This window comes from Xenopus laevis, chromosome 1L (genome assembly GCF_017654675.1).
Source record: "Xenopus laevis strain J_2021 chromosome 1L, Xenopus_laevis_v10.1, whole genome shotgun sequence".
NCBI lineage: Eukaryota > Metazoa > Chordata > Amphibia > Anura > Pipidae > Xenopus > Xenopus laevis.
In genome coordinates, this window is record NC_054371.1 from 209,345,218 (window position 1) to 209,366,987 (window position 21,770).

General features: G+C 39.0%; 1 protein-coding gene across 4 annotated transcripts in view; it reads left to right on the forward strand.

Annotated features, from left to right (window-relative positions):
* Positions 1-21,770, forward strand: part of arl15.L (ADP ribosylation factor like GTPase 15 L homeolog) — a 179,053-nt gene that overhangs the window by 47,557 nt on the left and 109,726 nt on the right. For 3 of the 4 annotated variants that reach the window (XR_005965214.1, XM_018245885.2, NM_001092935.1), the window contains 1 exon segment: positions 5,018-5,077. The exons of the other annotated variant lie outside the window; for it this stretch is intronic. Coding sequence is in view for 2 of the 3 variants with exons in the window: in XM_018245885.2 (XP_018101374.1) it covers positions 5,018-5,077 (60 nt within the window). In the remaining variant the exon portion in view is untranslated. 4 annotated transcript variants of the gene reach the window in all.

Consider the following 21,770-nt stretch of genomic DNA (forward strand, 5'->3'; position numbering starts at 1 on the left):
TCCTAAAGTTCTGGCTCTTTCTGAAAGCACATGACCAGGCAAAATGACCTGAGATGGCACCTACACACCAATATTACAACTAAAAAAATACACTTGCTGGTTCAGAAATGAAATTTTATATTGTAGAGTGAATAATTTGCAGTGTAAACAGTGTAATTTAGAAATAAAACTACACCATAAAAATCATGACAGAATCCCTTTAATAAATACCGAACATTCGAGTTTTTGAAAATATCATTAGAATTTGAGAGTTTTTGTGCAGAAAAATTTTAATTGTGGCAAAAAGTCGAATTCGAACGTTGATAAACCCACCTCCTTTTATACACTTGTTTGGTGAGGTTGATCTGTGTCTGATTTGGTCATCCACACCCTGGGCCACATTAGGATAATCTGATCTTTGTCCTGGGGTAAAAATGGAATCCTACTGCGATCCTATGGAGACCAGTCTGACACAAGCTTGCTGATTACAACAGGATTTTCAAACTGGCCCAGTAGATATGGCCACACATTAACAGGCAGGTTGTCAGGAGGTCCCCATACACAGGGAGATGTACAGTTATGGGATCTGTTAACCCGTTATCCAAAAAGCTCCAAATTATGGGAAGGTCATGTCTGTAGAGCCCATTTTAATCAAATAATTAATATTTTTAAAAATGATCTCCTTTTTTTTCTGTAATAATAAAACAGTACCTTGATCCCAACTAAGATATAATTAATCCTTTTTCAAGGCAGAACTATTCAGTTTGGGCTTTTTAAATGTTAAAATATTTTTTACTAGACTCAAGGTGTAGAGATCCAAATTACAAAAAGACCTCTTATCCGGAAAACCCCAGGTCCGGAGCATTCTGGATAACAGGTCCCATACTGCAGACATGGTCATGGGGGGGGGGGACAAATAAGCTGCTTATTAGTGATCACTAGTGATGAGCGAAACTTTGTGCCAAGTTTCGCAGCAAAAATGATGCCCATAGACTCCAATGGGAGAAAACAATTGGCTCACGACAAAAAATTAGCAGCCCATAGAATTCAAAGCATTTGGTTGCATTTTTGCTAATTTTCGGCAAAGCGAAATGGGTCAGATTTGCCCATCACTAGTGATCACTCTTGGCTTAGCTAAGTTTCCCTCCCTCCCGGTGATGTCTGTGCTTTGGGTAATAATAATAAGGACTTTCATTCATTTAGACATAGTCAAAAAATACATATATACCTTTGTATATACGTTTGTTTCTCTATTTTTCCAGACTGCGAGAGCCTGCTCCATAAACAACATTAGAAAATAATGTCATGAGACTTCACATAGAATAAACCTGACATGTTTCATCTGTTTTCCGTTTCACCACAAATAAAGCAACTTACACTAACAAAGAGGAGATTAATAGAAGTAAATGTAGTTTAATGAGAGTAAATGCTGCACGTTCCTCTGTTCCTAGACGAGCCCAACGGTAATGGGTTCCACATATAGTTTTGTATACACTGCCTGCCTTCTGTATGTACTTAAAAATGGATCCTGACAGGTCGCGTTTTCCCCTGCTCTTCATTCTGTAAATCTGATTATGCGACTTCCGATGCAACTAAACACGATGGGATGTTCAGACTTAACAAAATTATCTGTGTATTGATCTGGCTGGCTGCGGATCGTCCGTTTAATTCATCTTTCTGTGATCGTGTCTCAGATGCTGAATCTACGATAATCTCCCTTAAATGCTGCTTGTCAGCTATGTGTGGGGCACGTGTTGAGCAAGTGAGCTTAAATCCTTTCTTTATAAGCCTGTAAGTACAAAATACAGCAGTGTAGACTAACTAACAATACTGCATGCTCATACTCTTCTCAAAATCACACATTAGAGCAGAGACACACGCTCAGATTCAGGGAGATTAGTCACCCAGCGACAAATCTCTTCTTCGGGGCGACTAATCTCCCGAACTGCCTCCTGCCGGCTAGAATGTAAATTGCCAGTGGGATGGCAATCGGTGCAATTCTTTTCCGAAGTTACCTCACAAGGAAACTTCGGGCTACTTTGGAAAATGAAGTGATCCGAGTGCCATCCCGCCGGCAATTTATATTCTAGCTGGCGGGAGGCAATTCGGGGAGATTAGTTGCACTGAAGAAGAGGCCATTTATCGCCGGGTGACTAAATCTCCCCCAATCTGAATGTGTGTCTCTGCCCTTAAAGGGCAGCTAAAACTAGCAAAGGAACTTGACTACATTTGTCATAGGACTGCTGTGCCACTGGTCAGCAGCCTTGTGCTACTTATGATAAATTCCCCTTTACCTTAGAGCTTAAATTTTGTTTCACCTTTAAATTAACTTTTAGTATGACGTAGAGACTGTTATCACAAGACAATTTGCAATTGGTTTTTATTTTCTACTATTTATTCATGTTTTGTTTAGTTATTTATTCAGCAGCTCTCCAGTTTGCAATGTCAGCAATCTGGTTGCTAGCATTCATATTACCCTAGTAACCATGCCTTAATTTGAATAAGATACTAGAATATGAATAGGAGAGTCCTAAATACAAAGATGAGTAAAAAAAAAAGTAGCAATAAGAATACATTTTCAGCCTTAAGACCCCCATTTTAACGCTGAAAAATGAAAAACCAGTGAAGACCAGTTAAAAATTTTCTTAGAATTGGCCATACTATAACATACTAAAATTTTACTTGAAGGCGAACCACCCCCCTTTAAAAGTATTTCTTACACCGGGCAAATCTGGAGGAATCTGGAAGGTAAGTAGGTGCTGCTTTGTGCTTCACTTGCCAAATACTTTGTTTGCTGGTAACCTGCTTGTAACCAGCTGAGCAAACCACGAATATCAAAGGCATATCAAACTGCAGGCTGATCCCTCCCGTGCTTGTTTATCAGCAGCAATGCTCATCATCATCATTTTCTTTATAGAGGCAGCAGGTCATGCAACATTGTACAGGTATGGGACCTGTTATCCAGAATGCTGGGGACCAGGGTTTTTTTTTCTCTGGATAACGGATCTTTAAACCTTAAGTCTACTAGAATTTATTTTAAACATTAAATAAAGTTAATAGGCTGGATTTGCTTACAATAAGGATTCATTATATCTTAGTTTAGATCAAATACAAGCTAATGTTTTATTATTACAGAGAAATCATTGTAAAAAATCTGGATTATTTGGATGAAATGGAGACTGTGGAAGACAGCCATCCCGTAATTTAGAGCTTTTTGGGTAATGTTTTTCCAGATAACGTAAAATAAGAAAATCAGAAAAAAAAGAATAAACGTACAATCGAATTTAGCCTCAGATTGCAACTTTTCTGGTTGAGGGAGTACCAGGAAGTAGAATTTCCTAATAATAATTTATTATCCATTAAAATTGATAAGCTTTTTAGGTTGAACTCTTTTGTCTGCTTTCCCTTCCCGCTACCTCAGACTTCCGGCTTCCGATTTTATTGGCGTGCGCGCCTGCCTCCCCCTTTTCTGACATCATCGGGTCTATAAATGGAGGGGGGAAGCCGGGTGTGGGTGGACGCTTGTCAAACTTTTCTCGACCCACACATCACTAATGAGCAAGTGTTTTACAGCAGGGAAAAACAGTTGGTTTGAGGGAATTCGCTAATAATCAACAAGAGGCACAATTTGAGTAATTTTATTTCAGTGACCATGAGCCATAATTGAAATGGGAGGCAGGTTGCAGCAGTTAAAGGAAAACTATACCCCCAAACAATGTAGGTCTCTATAAAAAGATATTGTATAAAACCGCTCATATATAAAACACTGCTTCATGTAAATAAACCATTTTCATAAAAATATACTTTTGTAGTATGTCCCATTGGGTAATCCTAAATAAAAAATTGCCATTTTAAGAAAACAAGGGCCACCCCCTGGGATCGTAGGATTCACAGTGCACACAAACAAACCATACATGTTAGGTCACTAGCCAATTAAAAAATAGAGTTGTGTCTTTTGCTTCCACATTTCTTCCTGTTACAGTTAGAGTTGTAGTATTTCTGGTCAGGTGATCTCTGAGACAGCACACAGACCATCATGAAATTGGGCTTCAAGGCAAAAGATGTAAAAGGGCAATATTTACTTAAATATATATTCCAGTTTGGTAAGATTCTTTTAACGTGTCACTTAATATCAGAAACGGAACTAGAGGGGACGGGCCCTGGCGCAGGACACGCAGCCGGGCCCCCCTCCGTAAACCCGGAACTGGCCGGGATATGCGTGGCGCGCGGACTTCCAGGGGGCCCTGAGGGGGTGCGGGCCCTGGCCCACTCGCACCCCCTGCTCCCCCGGTAGTTCCGCCCCTGCTTAATATGAAATAAAGTATCTGAGGCTTAAATATTCATTTTGGGGGTAAAATTTTCCTTTAAATATGTTTTAGCTACCACAAGGTGTTGAAATACCTATTATGCCATAGGCCTTAGGGCAAAGACACACGGTCAGATTCGGGGAGATTAGCCGACCTTCTTCGGGGCGACAAATCTCCCTGAACTGCCTTCCCGCCGACTAGAATGTAAGAAACTTTGGGCGACTTCGGAAAATGAATCGCTCCGAGTGATATCCTGCCTGCGATTTACATTGTAGCCAGCGGGAAGGCAGTTCGGGGAGATTAGTCACCCCGAAGAAGAGGAGATTTGTCCCCAGGCGACTAATCTCCCAGAATCTGACCAGGTGTCTCTGCCCTTCTGACTATGGCATTTTATTTACAGCATTGCTAATCACATGGGCTATATACATTTGCCTCTGTAAGATATACTGTCATTCTGGTTCTGCTGTTCTCCACCTCACTCCACTGAGCAAACATCTGGCTGAATGGTGTGTGGCGGCTCATGTGCTAACATGGTGCACATTTAGTTGCTGCACTGGTTAAACATTGTGCGATGATCCCTATTCATTCGGTGAATGGGAATGGAGATGGCCTTTCAGTAATTGCTGTATCCCTTAAAGATGCCACACATTTCTTGACATATTGTTTATGCAGGAATATAAGAGGGGACCCGAAGAACATCTTATAATGTTACCCTTTCTCGTTTGTTTTAGGTTTCAGCATAAAAGCAATTCCTTTCCAGAGTGCCATCATGAATGTAAAAGAACTTGGAGGTAATGGATCCTTAAATACTCTATTTGTTTAACATGGTTCAGTTAGAGTCTTAAATAGACTAATACCCATTTTTGTACATATTTTGTAGACCACACGGTATATTCAGACCTACATTGTATTGCTGATCTAGACTTTTATTTCTATGAAGTAGTAAGAGACCGATGCACTTGCTTTTCATTCCTTTTATGTTTGATTTTATTTTGTGACTGCAGGATATCAGCGAAAATCTACTTTCCAATTGGTTGCTATGGGTTTTTGTGGACAACGTTGTCTATGTTATGTTAAAACTATGTCTATATCTATGTCAGAACTTTCCAATTGTGTTTGTGCAGTGCTTGGCAACATGTGAGATTGAAGGCGCCTCAAATATGGCTCTTGGCTACTAAGGTGCCACACACTACTTAAATATATTTCTACAGTGTGGAATTCTACATCAAAAACTTGGTTAATAGAAAAGTACTATACACTCTTCACAGGTAATTTACTTATAAAAGGGTTTTTTACTCCTCATTCATATGAGTGTGAATTTGCCAGGGCAATTTAACTATGGTATACTGAACTCCATGGTTTTCATTTGTTATTATTTGTGGTTTAAGTTATTTCGTTTTTTGTTCCGCATCTCTCCAGTTTGCAGTTTCAGCAGTCTGGTTGCTAGGGTCCAAATTACCCTAGGAACTATGCATTGATTTGAATAAGACACTGGAATATAAAAAGGAGAGGCCCGAATAGAAAGACAAGGAATACAAAGTAGCAATAACTACATTTGTAGCCTTATGGCACATTTGTTTTTTTAGATGGGGTTTTTAAAAGCTGGAAAGAGTGAGAAGAAGAAGACAAATCATTAAAAAAAAACTATAAAGAATGTTAGCCATTCTATAACATGCTAAAAGTTAACTTAAAGGAAAACTATACCTCCAAAATCGATACTTAAGCAGCAGATAGTTTATAACATATTAAGTGGTATATTAAAGAATCTTATCAAACTGGAATATATATATTTAAGTAAATCTTGCCCTTTTACATCTCTTGCCTTGAGCCACCATTTGTGATGGTCTGTGTGTTGCCTCAGAGATCACCTGACCAGAAATACTGGAGCTCTAACTGTAATGGGAAGAACTGTTGAAGCAAAAGATACAACTCTGTTTGTGTGCACAATGAATCGTATGATCCCAGGGGGCGGCCCTTATTTTTTAAAATGGCAATTTTCTATTTAGGATTACCCAATGGCACATACTACTAGAAAAGTATATTATTATGAAAATGGTTTATTTACATGAAGCAGGATTTTACATATGAGCTGTTTTATGCCATATCTTTGCATGGATACCTACATTGTTTTGGGGGTTTAGTTTTCCTTTAAAGGTGAACCACCTCTTTAATATTATACACTGTAAATACATGTAAATAATAAGAATAATATAGCTACTTGTCCTTTAAGTATTGCTTTCCTATGTGGGGATTTTTTAAAACATTTTTTGCCTACTTGAATGTTCTGAATGGTTAAAATTGAATGTTCCTACAGTCTAGCAACAGCAATAATGAAATTCACTGTGTGGTATACAGTATTATTTTAATCAGGTGACACTCAACTGCCAATACTGAAATTCACACTTCTGTTTGTTACTTTAGTCAGGTGATGCGAAACTGCCAAATACCGCCGAGTGCTGTTAAGGGCTAATAACCACTGTAATTGCTGGCCTTTTATTGCTGTGAGTAATAACAGGCCATCATCATTAACTTAATGAGGTCATTCTATGGGCTATAAACTAATATTAAATGGGCTACTATTTGCAAAGTACTGCACATTGGCGTTGTCAGCTTTATGCTGTGCTGTGTTCAGGCAAGACAATAACATAAAAAATGATGACCAGTTGAAAAGTTACTAAGAGAATAGGCCATTCTATACCATACAAAATGTTTTTTGCAAAGCAATATAGACTCACCCCTGCTCCTTTAGCTGAAATAAGAGATGGCTTATGGATGCACGGAATCCACTATTTTGGATTCGGCCGAATCCCAGAATCCTTCATGAAAGATTCGGCCGAATACCAAACCGAATCCTAATTTGAATATGCAAATTATGAACAGGAAGAGAAAAAGGGGAAAAAACATTTTTTACTTTCTTGTTTTGTGACAAAAAGTTATGTGATTCCCCTTCCCACCCCTATTTTTCATATGCAAATTAGGATTCAGTTGGGCCAGGCATAAGGATTTGGCCGAATCCTGTTGAAAAGGCCGAATTCTGGATTCAGTGCATACCTAATTGCTGTTCCTATACTCTTGCAGAGCTCTTCCGGCTGCCATTCTACAAAATCAAAAAAGAGAGAAAATTTAAGTTACACCGCCTTGTAAATTAAAAAACACTGTTTTTTTTTTATCACATTAGAAAACAAGTGTCTGCTTTTTAATGGATACTTAAGCTTTTCGGGAAACCGCCTATGATTAAGGGGTGTTCCTGAAACGTGTTAGGCGTCCATTACACAGCAGCCATCTGTTTTTTAATGTGATAATAAATAGTGGTTTTTAATTTACAAGGAGGTGTACCTTCAATTTTATCAGTTTTTTTGGTTTTGTATTCTATAACATACTAAATCTTAACCAGAAGGTGAATCGCCCCCTTTAAAAGGAGCCAGCCTTTAGTGTTCTGTATTTGGAAAAGATCGCAGTCTTAAGCTGGCCATAGAAGCACAGATCCTATCGTAGGAATCGAGGATTCGGACGATTTTCAGATTGTGTGTGGAGAATGCCGACATCTTTCGTCCGGCGGAGATCGGTCGTTTGGTCGATTGGACAGGTTTGATTTTGACCCGACCGATCCCGCCGGACCCATTGCGCATCTTAATCAGATCGTTTGGCCACACAGCCGAACTTTCAGATTACCCCTCCGATTTAGCCATGCTCGTTAATGGCATATTGGGGAAAGATCGCCAAATGAGCGGATCTTTGCGTCTATGGCCACCTTTAGGAGTTCATTATTGATAAGATTGGGTTCCAAGAAAATGTTATTGTTACACAGAGGGGGTAGACAACCTTTTTAAGCATTAGCATCAAGTTGCTTATTACAGGGCTGGTGAACTATGGTCAAAATATCTGATTATTTGAGGCAGTAATGTAATAACAAATGCAGGATTTGCTTCTAGTAACCCACAACAATGCTGTCAGATGCACACTTTCAACAGTAGACCAATTAAATTCTGCCTCTTGATCAGTGTGATTGGTTATTAGAGAACTTTGAGTAAAAGGAAATGTTTTGTTTGTGGGTACATAGGGCATTCAGAATTAGGTTTATCAAGAGAATGAGGGTGTCTGTTAGCTCCCATGTAGTCCAGTGACAAATCGCCTCCATTAGACTGTAATGGAAAGAAGCTGCCCATCGTTCCGCACACTCAGCGAAACTCTTTGTTTTGCCATGATAAAATAAAATGCCATTGAATGTAAGTCTAGTAACCATACTTGCTAGGTGCACGATATTTACTCATTTGGTTTTCATCCATCGAAATAAAAATTCCTTCAACATGTGCGGTCCAGATACAGTACAATACATCTAAATTTCATTGTGGGACTGTCACTCTTTCCTTAGCAGTGACATGTCTCCCACCTTGCAGTTTGCTCACTCCGACAGCCCTCACATCGCTCACCTCCGAGTTTATAGGGAGAAACGCTGACAGTTTGGCACTTACTGACATTCTGTTCTGTCTGTAGCTGTTCATGTACATCGTTGGAGGTACGGATTCCTTTTCCTTAACAGTGTGTGAGTTCTGCCCTACAAAAAATATATAAATATATATATATATATATATATATATATATATATATATATATATATATATATATATATATATATATATATATATATATATATATATATATATATATATATATATATACTCTATAACAAACAAGGGAAAGTTGTGCTCACCACTATTTTTTAAAACCATTAGGCGGGGGTGCAATGAGGCTTTGACCACAAAATACATATAGTCAAATACAAGATTCCTCAGCACTCAACCCATTATCAATATATATAAGACAGAGACATTTTGTGCATACTGCTACTGAAAATCCCTGTTTTGTTTAAAGGGTAAGGCATTTGTTTGTCCATATATTAAGAATTCTATTGCTTCATTATACATTTTACAAAGGGACTAGGTTTTACCTGCAACTTAACTTGCTGCTTTCAAAGTAAACCTCCATACTTGGCTGCCCTTTTATTAGACACCAGTAAAATGTATAATGAAGCAATAGAATTCTTAATGAGTCAGATAAAATTAAGCGTAGGACTGGCCAGATATGGGATGACTTTGACGTAGTTGGCCAGCTTAAATATATTGCAATATATGGACAAACAATCCCTGTTTTGTTTAAAGGGTAAGGCATTTTTTAGTAGCAGTAGCACAAAATGTCTCTGTCTTAAATATATTGATAATGGGTTGAGTGCAGAGGACTCTTGTATTTGACTATATATATATATATATATATGTCACTTTTGATTAAATAGTATTCTTTTACTGCATCAACAAAAAAAAAGTATTTTTACTTGCATTATACTATTTATTTTATATTGTGAAACATACTATGTCGGGGTTATTTACTAAACCTTGAATTTATCTGGTCGGGCTTTTTGGGGCAAAAACTAGATTTTTCATTGAAAAGAAACCTTCAATTTTTCAAGATTTATTATACCTCGATTCTGCAAAAAGCCAGAATCTAAAAAATCTGCCATCTCAGACGTGTCGAGTGCCTGTATATGTCAATGGGAGAGGCACCTAACTCAGTTTGAAGTTGTCGCGGTCTGCGCTGAGTTTAGCCCGAACATCTGACTTTTTCTGAGTTTTCGTCCAAAAACTCAAAAAAAACAAACAAAAAACGAGCGATTCAGGAAAAAAGCTCAAAACATTTGAGCGATTCAGGGTTTTGCTTGATTTGATTGAGTTTTTCCACAATCCGATTAATTTGGGTTATTTTATTAATAGATATGGTCAAATCGGGCATGGACGCTTGGTTGTGTTTTTTTTTAAAATAAAATATGAAATAAATTCGGATTTTAGTAAATAACCCCCTGTATGTGCAGATCAGGCCCGGCGGCAAATCTCCTCTTCTTTGGGACGACTAATCTCCCCGAACTGCCTTCCTGTCAGCTAGAATGTATATCGCTGGTGGGATAGCACTCGGATTGCATTGTTTTCTGAAGTTGGCCGCAGTTTCCTCATGAAGCAACTTCGGGCGACTTCAGAAAACTAAGCGCTCCAAAGTGCCATCCCGCCGGCGATAACAGATCTATAATTTGGATCTTCATACCTTAAGTCTAAGGTAAATAGTATTCTTTTACTGCAGCTACAAAAAACTAAAAAAAAAAAGAATTTGTGTGACATGTATAGACAGCTGGTTAGTATGTCAGAATTAATAGATATTGGTAGATGCATAGTGGCAATTGTATTGTGTTAATAAATATGCTACATGTATTTTTCCTTGCATTATACTAGTTATTTTATTTTGTGCAACATACTATGTGGGGGTTATTTACTAAGCCTTGAATTTATCTGGTCAGGCTTTTTGGGGGCAAAAACTAGACTTTTCGTTGGAAAAAAACCTTGAATTTTTTCAAGATTTATTATACCTTGATGCTGCAAAAAAGCCAGAATCCAAAAATCTGCCATCTCAGACCTGTCGAGGTCCTGTATATGTCAATGGGAGAGGCACCTATATCAATTTGTAGGTCTGCGCTGAGTTTAGCCCGAAAATCTGACTTTTTCTGGGTTTTCGGGCAATAAATAAAAGAAAAACAAGCGATTCAGGGAAATAAGCGCAAAACATTTGAATCATTCAGGGTTTCGCTTGATTTGATCTAGTTTTTCCAATTCATTTGGATTATTTTATTAATAGATGCATGGAAGTTTGGTTGTGTTTTTTTTTTTTTTTAAATAAAATATGAGATAAATTCGGATTTTAGTAAATAACCCCCTGTATGTTCAGATCGGGCTTGTCTGAGTTTTGCCAATGCCTTGTTTGCATGGCCAGTCTGGGCAATAAAGCACAAAAGTGTCTTTATGTTCCTTAAGGTAATGACACATTTGAGTGATTGTTGCTTACAAGAAATCGACTCTTGTGCAGGTGAGAAACCATCAGAAGATACCTTTACATTGCAGCCTACAGCAATCACCATGTCCAAATCAGTCAAATCACATTATTCTAAAATAAAGCTTCCTTTTGACTGTACAGTGACGAAATGTGCCTGCTTTAGACATAGTAATTCCTTGGCACAGATTCCATAAATGGCGAAGTGACTAACGCTAGCGCAAATACACCAGCGTGACCATATTTCGGTACTTCGCCGGTTACCTAACCGGCGCAGGCGTCATTTCGCTAGCGAAGGAGATAGACGCTAGCATTGCTTCGCACTCTAACACCAGCCGAATTTTCGCTCTGGCGAACGGACGTAACTCTGCAAATTCACGAAGATGCGGATTTTACTGAACGTTACCTCATTCACCAGACTTGCCTTCACCACCTCAGACCAGGTGAAGTGCAATGGAGTGGATAGGACTTCCTCGATTATTTGTTGAAAATTTTCAACGTCCCAAAAAACCCTGGCGTCTTTTACTTTTTTCTGAGTGATAGCCTGCAAAAGACCGAATTTTTTTTTGGGTAATGGGGTTCCTCACTACATTTCCTAACATAAACTATACACTGGGCTCATGTGTAGGGCAATATAACAACTCTATTTTATTAAGGTTCCCTGGACTTGTGTAGTGTAATGTATTTGCTGCAACATATACGTCCATTCAACTTTCACTTCCCGGCGTATACAAATTAGCCAACGCTAGTGTAACTTCGCTTTGCTTACCGAAGTAACACTACCGCAACTTTGCCAGCGTTCGGCGCCCTGGACGCAACTTCGTATTTTAGTGAATTACCGTTGTCCTGGCGAATTTACGCATGGCGAAGTGTTGCGATGTGAGCGAAGCCGTCGCTGGCGGATTTTCGGAGGTTAGTGAATTTGCCCCCTTGTGTCTTCATTTACATCAGTTATATATTTGCAAAGCAAAAGGTATATTTAGATGTCTTGTTGCCCCAATTATATAGGTAATTCATGTGTTCCCTGATAATTGTTTGAAATGTAACGCTGATGGATATCATCATAAAAACCTCGTATTACATTATCCTAATATTGGTCAAAGGCCGATTACCTATTTTTAGAACATATCTGCCTTCCATGATCACTATTTGAAGTTGGGAAATATTTAGTAAGCAAAAGAAACCAACGTCTTGTGTACTAGGCGGCACCCGGTCTGTTTGCATCTGTTTTCTGCTGTTTCCTTGGGGAAAAAAAAAAACAACGGTTGATTGCAACGTGGAATTATGTAGGTAATCTTTTATTTTTAGATCGAGCAACAAATTACAAAATTCGAAACCCAAGTCAATCACCTACTCTGCCTGCCATGACAGCTGACTCGATCGGATTTGAAGGCCCCAGATTAGATGGGGTGAGTCATCCTTCCCACTGTAAAAATCTTGTTCTAACATGCCCGGCCACCGTGCAGACCAGATTTCCCCCTGATGATCTTTCATGAGCCGCTGAGTGCCTTTGCATACTTCTAGGCAATTTGTCACTGGATCAGTGGTCTTTTAATGAGCATGAAGTCTCTTGATGGAGCATTCAGCGCTGCCCGTGTCAGGAAGGTTATCCTAAAATTGGACTTAGTGATGGAAAATAATTAGCAAAGCAAAGAGATTCGGTGGAATCCGTCTGTATTCCTTCCTTTCTTTGAACTGTCACTTGTGTATAGTAGCAGATTTTGTTAATTTCCTTTGTGACGGGAGGAATTGTTGATCATTTCTCCCCCCTGGACTTGAGTAACGAAATGACTGTTGAGTGAATCTTTTCTCAGACAATTAAATAAATCAGTAAAGAGCATAATGTACAAACTTAAGAGGCTTTGATTTTTTTTTTATTTTTATACACTGGTTATTTCTTTTGCTGGTCAATAAAACTGGTAAAGGGACAATTTAAACAATTTAAATGAACTGTTAGTATGATGATGTAGAAAGGGATATTCTGAGACAATTGGGTTTCATTGTTTATTATTTGTGGTTTTTGAGTTATTTAGCTTTTAATTCACCAGCTCTACAGTTTGCAATTTCAGCAATCTGGCTGCTAGGGTCCAAATTGACCTAGCAACCATGCATTGATTTGAATAAAAGACTGGAATATGAATAGGAGAAGGACTGAATAGAAAGACGAGTAATAAAAAGTAGCAAAAACAGTAAATTTGTAGCCTTACAGAGCATTTGTTTTTAAGATGGGGCCAGTGACCCCCATTTGAAAGCTAGGGAAAGTCAGAAGAAGAAGGTAAATAATTGAAAAACTATTAAAAAATAAACAATGAAGACCAATTGCTTAGAATAAGCCTTCTATAACATACTAAAAGGTGAACCACCCCTTTAAAATTAATTTTTCTTCAGACATCTAGGAATATGCTAAAAAAATGTCCGTATGTGTAAGAATTTAATTATGAAATCTTACATGGGGCTAGACATATTGTGAGTTTCCCAGCTGCCCCCAGTCATGTGACTTGTGCTTCAGTCACTCTTTACTGCTGCACTGCACGTTGGAGTGATAACAATAACAATAATTTTTCTAGATACATCTAACTTTTATATTTGCCTCTCCACCTACAATATAAATTTTTGTTATACACCTGGATCAGTTTATTCCAGCGTTTTAGGCAGCCGTACACCACTAAGGGCCATCATCAGGCCTAGTCGGGAAATCTGTGGAGTCTGTCTATGGTTGCAGCCCCTCTGGCATTTGCCAATCATTATTTATTGGCCTATTTTAAATCCCAGTCCAGACCTGCATGGCATAGCCTTCAATGTCAGTTGCAGGCATATTTTTCCATGTATGGAGCTAGAATTACTGTACGTCCTTGTTGGTCAGCGGTTGGCCAGATACATATCAGGCTGGTTGAATAATCCCATCAGGTGAGGAATACATCAGGCCAGGGATATGTTTATTTTCTGTTGTGTACATAGGCAACTATTCGATCAGTGGTAAAAACATAAGATCCACATGATTTGGCTCATGCAAAATGTGATAAGAATCAATTAAAATTTGCGGTCCCAACTACTTATTGGGCAGCACAGCGGTGTACTGTTCACTGCTGCCTTGCAGTTCTTGGTCTTTGGTTCAATTCCACCAGGGCACTCTCTCTATAATAATAATAGTAATTATTACTCTCTATAATAATAACTTTTCAAGACTTCTCAAAAAAGAAAGCACATGCTGCCGAGTTTCAACAAGAACCAGTGCAATCTTAAAAATGGTGTGGACATGACATGAACTCTTATTAAATTGCCCTGGCTCAAATGTACCTGGAAATACTCTGCCCCTCAGCTGCAATTACAAACAGAATTAATCATTCTTGTAAATGTGCCCTTAGCGTTGCTGCCCAATATCTTTCTCTAATTATTCTTCATTTAAAAAAAAAAAGGTACTTCTGAGCAAACCCCTCATAATCCTATTCCCGATTGATTCATAATCAGAACAATTGAATAAACTCTAGAGAAAAAGCATGGTGGGAGCAAAATCCAAGGGGTTGGTGAACAACATGTTGCTTGTGAGACACTGGTTGAGGATCACTGCTCAAGACTATTGAGGCAGTTTGTAATAGAAGGGGTTTGTGTCTTATAAATACCTGCAGGAATTAAATGCAAGGCCAGACCCTGAAAACAAATGAATTATTCTACAGTTTTCCACTAATTTAGTTATTTACCAAGCTGATATATATTCATGTGTAATTTAAATTCATTAATTTTTTTTCGGTAAAAAAATTAATTTTTTTTTTGGCAAATTACAAATTGGTGAAAAAGCCATGTCTCTACTTAGTGAAGAGGCGAAATGCAGAAATGTATCAACGTTTCTTGGCATGAAGAGATCTCTATGTGGCAGAAACTTTCTGTAGAATCACTTTCAGCACGGTTTCCTAAATGATGTCCTTGTTATCCCTATTATTGCATTACAAATTGTACCCAGACAGCCCCCCACTCATGCTAATTGCCAGTTATATTGCCCATGCTCAATTCACATTGCTGCTGTATAACTCTTTTATCATCATTGGTTCAATGAATAGGGATTGTGCAGATAGATTTTTTGTCATTTCTAAACAGGGCAACACACTGAGATGCCTCCATATCAATTAAATTGCCCCTTCCCCCAGATACAGCCTGTGTTATCTTTTTAGATAAAAAGCAGCTTATTTTAAAGAGGCTTCAGCTGGCTTGTTTGACTTTACTCTTTGGGATCAGGAAGTAGAATGTAGCTTTAGTTTAATTTCCAAATGTTGCCCTGTTTAGAGCAAGAAATAACAAAAACCGTAGATATTTCCTGATTAAAAGAATAGGCAAAACATACGCATTCAGCATAAGCCCTATTTATCGCACCAGTGTTGAAAAAACAGTTTACTGTCCCTTTAAGTGATAAAGCTGCTGTATGTTGAAAGTGGTAAAAACATCCCTTTGCACTGTCCCAATTGGATAGATTGGATAGTCCCATGTCAGCGCATTATCTGAATGTCTCTGTGGGGCACACTGGAAGTGATATAGGATGCCCATTAAATGAATTGTGACTTTTTTTTTATGTTCTCAGTCTGGGTTAAAAGAAGGCAGTACTGTTCTTTGCTAAATGAATTGGGTTTACGGGGTTTTTCATGAATAGCAGAATTGCATCATCACAATGCATGCCTTTCATAGTTTCAAACTGCACTCCCGTTGGAATAATGGAGTTATTTTACACTAATCAAATGGGAATCGCAGATGCTGAAAGTTTCATTTAAGGGACAGTATCATCGATTTCTAAAAGGATTCATTTGTGTCCCAAAGCAAAGCATGTCGTGTAAAAAATTTCAGTTAGTTGGAAGCAAGTGGATCTACTTGAATTTGTCAACACTTTGCTTTTTTGCTCTTGTTTTGAGGATGTGTATAGTCATAGATTCATATCTTACAGACTCGTATTACACCACTGCAAATTTCAGAAGTTTTAATAGGATTAAAAGGGGCTGTCTGCTGGCCAATATTGTATGACAGCAACATGTCACTCACCAATCCCTTGGATGTTGCTCCCAGTGGCCTCAAAGCTGGTGCTTATTTTTGAATTCTTGGCTTGGAGGCAAGTTTTGGTTGCATAAAAACCAGATGTACTGCTAAATAAAGCCTCCTGTAGGCTGGCAGTTTGTGCCGACAGCTGGGTGGACTATTCACTTGCTTGTCTTCCGATGCACCTTGTACTAAATGACATGGTTCATTGGCAGATTACATTTTCAGACATGGCCACCCACCAACCAACTAATATCCATAAATCAAAGATACCAGGACCATCCATCCAGCATACTGTATCGGAAGTAGTTTCATACATAAAGCCGCTATGTGATAAGCATACGGGACAAGGAAACACTTATAAAGAGTAAAGTTGACCTGGCACCTTGAAATGGACCTTCTGGTCTCCCCAATCTGGTCCAGTATCCATACAATCCCCAGCAGCTTTCTAAAACACCCCCCCCCCCCCAATTGTGGTACATCATTTCTAAGATTCAGACCAAGACCAAGTCATATACACAAAAGGGAATTTCCCAATTCAGTGCCTGCGTGTAAGTTCCTAGCCATGAGCAGTTGGGGAATAGGCATATGCACAAATAAACTGTGAATTTTAAAACAAAAGCAGCGCATACTACTTTTATTACAGGAAATTTTAGTAGAAAAGGGAAAAATTGCCCCCGACTGCAGTTGCATGCACTACTGCACTGGGGTCATAGTTCGATTCCAGCCAGGTCACAATCTTCAAGCAGATGTTTCCTCACTCACTACATTTTAATTGCCTGTGCCGGGCGCCATTGCCAGTTTACAGTGAGGTTACTGCTGAACATGTGCCATAACCCTTAAACCCAAAGTTCTTTTTAGTAAATCAGTTGTTTTTCTACAGCTTTAAATATTAACCTGAAGAAGGGCACCATTCATTCCATGCTTTCCATGCAGAACTAAATGAAATATGGCACAGTGCACAGTCAAGTCCCAAGGTCAAGCTGTCTGAATAGGGCAAATAACAGGTTTCAAGTGCAGCTACTTGTATTTTGGCAGACTTTGTGCATGCACATTAAATGATATGAATAGGAGCGAGCAGCCAAACACAGGGAGGCTGGACATGAGCCAACAGGAAAATGGACACTATTAAAAGCACCCTTACTTAAGTGACTTAGCTGAGAGTCAGAGGTTAAGTCTGCCTAGATGTATTTTCCTTATATTAATAAACTCTGACTATTTTGGGGAAGTCCTGCAGTTATTAATGGTAAAAACTTGGTTATCGCCTTTTTTTTTGCAACTGAAAAGACTAAACAATGTGATGGAATGCTGACTGCTGTTAGTTAAGCCTATGGTTCGTTTATAAACCTTGGGTGATTACTCATTAGTCGAAACGTATACTTCCAGCTCCTAATGATCAGTGAAGCCTCGTGTGAAATCCGATCTTTGCTTCTGAGTGCTTTCCCCCTTTCACTTCAATTACGTCTTATCTGTAAATGAGTCTGGGAATTGTGCCCACCACCTATTAGTTCCCTTTGCTCGCCCATGTTGTTTGAAGTTCCTTGCTGCTTTTTCTTTCTGTGCTCTTGTTGAGATAGTTTATTTAGATTTAAAGGGAAAGTGTCTTCAAAGCCACACACGCAGCTTGGACTTGGGCAGGCCGGTTAGAGCTATCTCTATGTGAACAGTCAGTGACAGTCCCCCTTCTTCTAAGGCAGTGATCCCCAACCAGTAGCTCGTGAGTAACATGTTGCTCTCCAACCCCTTGGATGTTGCTCTCCGTGTCCTCAAAGCAGATGCTTATTTTTGAATTCCTGGCTTGGAGGCAAGTTTTAATTGCATAAAAATGAAGTATAGTGCTTCTATAGTCTCCTATAGGCTGCCAGTCCACACAGGGGCTACCAAATATCTAATCACAGCTCTTATTTGGAACCCCCAAGGGACTTTTTCATGCTTGAGTTGCTCCCCAACTCTTTTTACATTTGAATGTGGCTCATGGGTAAAAAAGGTTGGGGATCCTTGCTCTAAGGTGATCCCCCAACCAGAGGCTTGTGAGCAACATATTGCTCAACAACCTTTTGCATGTTGCTTCAAGTGGCCTCAAAGCAGGTTCTTCTTTTTGAATTTCTGTCTCGGAGCTTTGGTTGCATAAAAACCAGGTGTACTGCCAACCAGAGCCTCCTGTAGCCTAATAGTCAACATGGTTGCTACCAAATAGCCAATCACAGCCCCTACTTGGAACCCCCAGGAAATTTTTTCAAGCTTGTGTTGCTCCCCAACTGTTATTGTGTTTGAATGTTGCTCACAGGTGAAAATGGTTGGAGACCCCAGCTTTTTGCCCTTAAGTTAAAATAATGGAAGAAATCTAGTTGGCTGTCCATGGCTATAAATGGCTGGCCACACTGATTAAATTAAAGGAAAACTATACCCCCAAAATTAATATTTAAGCAACAGATTTATATCATATTAAGTGGCATATTAAAGAATCTTATCTTAAACTTTAATGCAATTTTCATAACTCCAAGTATGAAATCTTTTATTTACAGGTATGGGACCTGTTATCCAGAATGCCTGGGATTTCGGGTTTTCTGGATAACGGATCCCTGTAAATTAAGTCTAATTAAAATTCATTTAAACATGAAATAAACCCAATAGGCTGTTTTTGCTTCCAATAAGGATTAATTATATCTTAGTTGGGATCAAGTACAAGATACTGTTTTATTATTAAAATTTAAAAACATCTGAATTATTTGATTAAAATGGAGTCTACGGGAGATGGCCTCCCCGTAATTCGGAGCTTTCTGGATAATGGGTTTCCTATACCTGTATTTATTTATTTATTGCTAAAGTTGCAATGTAGAGTAAAGGTGGCCATACACGGATAGATCCGCTCGTTTGGCGATGTCGCCAAACGAGCGGATCTCCCTCCGATATGCCCACCTTGATGTGGGCAATATCGGGCTGATCCGATCGTGGGCCCTAGGGCCCAACGATCGGATCCTAGCGTTCGCCAAACGGGCGGTCGGATCGCGGGACCGCATCAACGAACAGATGCGGCCGCGATCCGACGGGATTTTTAATCCCATCCGATCGAGATCTGGCCGACTTTCGGCCAGATCTCGATCGGGGAAGCCCGTCGGGGGCCCCCATACACGGGCCAATAAGCTGCCGACACGGTCTGTCGGCAGCTTTTATCGGCCCGTGTATGGCCACCTTAAGAGAAAGGTAGTGAGCTATGAATGGCTGGCCACACAGAAATTAAGGGGACTCTATTGCCTTTTTGACTATCGTACAGAGAACGATGCTTGCTCTTATTTCTTTCTTGCTCTTTCTTATTGAGTAAATAATGCCCAATTTTCATAACTATGTTTTTGTTGTTTTTGATAAAGATGCAATGTAGTTAGAATTCTACAGTAAGGACAAGGCAGTGCAGCCCTTTCAAGTTTGGAACCTCAATTTTACATCCCTTGATGAACTTTTTTTTCCACATCTTACATTCCCCAACCAGTTTATAATGCATTTTAATGGGTATTTTTCCCAATTTTGACACCAACATTTTGTCCTGATATTTCTTAAAATGTTAGGCCTATGCAAATATTATTTTTAGTGAAATTAAGTGGCTTAAAATACTGGCCCGATGAATATTTTTCCCGAATTCTTTCTGTAAATGGTGATTTCCAATGAGTCTGAACTTCAGGCAGCCATCAGCTATTGCTTTGTTGTCCATCCCCTAGTGTAACATTAACGCTGCATTAACGCTGTAAATATTGTACAAGTATATGGGGATCTGTTATCCTGAAGCCCGTTATCCAGTAGCTCTGCATAATGGGAAGGCCATCTCCCATACACTCCATTTTCATCAAATAATTTAAATTGATTTTCTTTTACTGTTAATAACAAAACAGTACTTTGTGCTTAAGCCCAACTAAGATATAATCAATCCTTTTTGGATAAAAACAATCCTACTGTGTTTATTTAATGTTTAAGGGTAGGGACACACTGGGCGATTTGGGGAGTTTTAGTCGCCTGGCGACTAATCGCCGCGACTTTTCTCCCCGAATGCTTCCCCTCGCTCTGCGCCTGGCTAAAATGAAAAATCGCCTGCGCTAATCACACGCGGCGATTCGTTTTCCGAAATCGCCCGAAGTTGCCTCACGAGGAAACTTCGGGCGACTTCGGAAAACGAATCGCCGCGTGTGATTAGCGCAGGCGATTTTTCATTTTAGCCAGGCGCAGAGCGAGGGGAGGCATTCGGGGAGAAAAGTCGCGGCGATTAGTCGCCAGGCGACTAAAACTCCCCAAATCGCCCAGTGTGTCCCTACCCTAAATGAGTTTTTAGTAGGTATGATGATCCAAATTATGGAAAGGTCCCTTATCTGGAAAACCCCAGGTCCCGAGCATTTTGGATAACAGGTTCCACACCTTTATTAAAGTATCCTTATATCCTTTAAGTACTTGAAGGATAACTTGCTTCACTGCATTTCCCTGATTCTGCATTTTAAGGTTAAAGATTTTAGAATAGGACCTCATTTTTAATATGATCGGCTGTATAAATGAGACATTTTTGTCTCCGACTTCATTGCATTTTCTCAAAATCTCCCTAATTTAAAAAAAAAAAAAATGCTATTTTACATTTAACGCCTGCTAAATTAGTCCTGCCTCATTTTCTTTATACATTGGATATCCCCAAATGCCAGAAAATGTATACATTTTAAAAAGTACCGTCAGTAACTCGGAAATGTAAGGCTGCAAGGCTAGAAGCCACACTAGTGACATTCTATTATGTCATTTCACTATCCGTGCGTCCGGGATAATGGAGTTGTTTTATTCCGGTCATGCAGAATGGCCAGATAAATAAATGGATGTGAGCAGAAGTGAGAGGGAAATTTTCCATGTGTAATAAAAGTGCTGGGAAGTGAATGGTCAGGCTCTAAGTACTGCAAGCATACTTACATATTTTTTACTTTATTGTGTCCATGGGCTAAATGTGGTTTCATCTGTTTATCTCACGAAACGACAGCTATTCATTAGGTACATGCAATCCATTGATTCGCCACTGAGTGGTGCTCTAATACTCAGGATAAACGTCCAATATGAATGGTTTTATATAGGAGATGTAGCCCTGTGAGCTGCATGTTTAGTCTCTTTAGCAAGTAACTCAATATTTTTAGTAGTGCAGTAATATATTTATATTTAAAAAAAATCCTTCTTACAATGATTAAATAGACCCAATAATGTGTTGGGGAAGACCATGCTGTGTGCTCTGAACTTTCCCTCTCTGTGAGTATTTTACAGCTAATATGTGGTGTCTCAGTGGTTAGCACTGCTGCCTTGCAACACACCAGGGTAAAGAATCCAAGTGACTCGTAGGGGCCCATCTATTAAACCTCACATTTATCTCATTTAAAGGGTTGTTCACCTTTAACTTAACTTTTAGTATGATGTAGAGAGTGATATTCTGAGACAAATTGCAGTTAGTTTTCATTTTTTATTATTTGTGTTTTTTGAGTTATTTTTATTCAGCATCTCTCCAGTTTGCAATTTTGGCAATCTGGTTGTCCAAATTATACTAGAGACCATGCACTGATTTGAATAAGAGACTGGAATATGAATAGGTGAGGC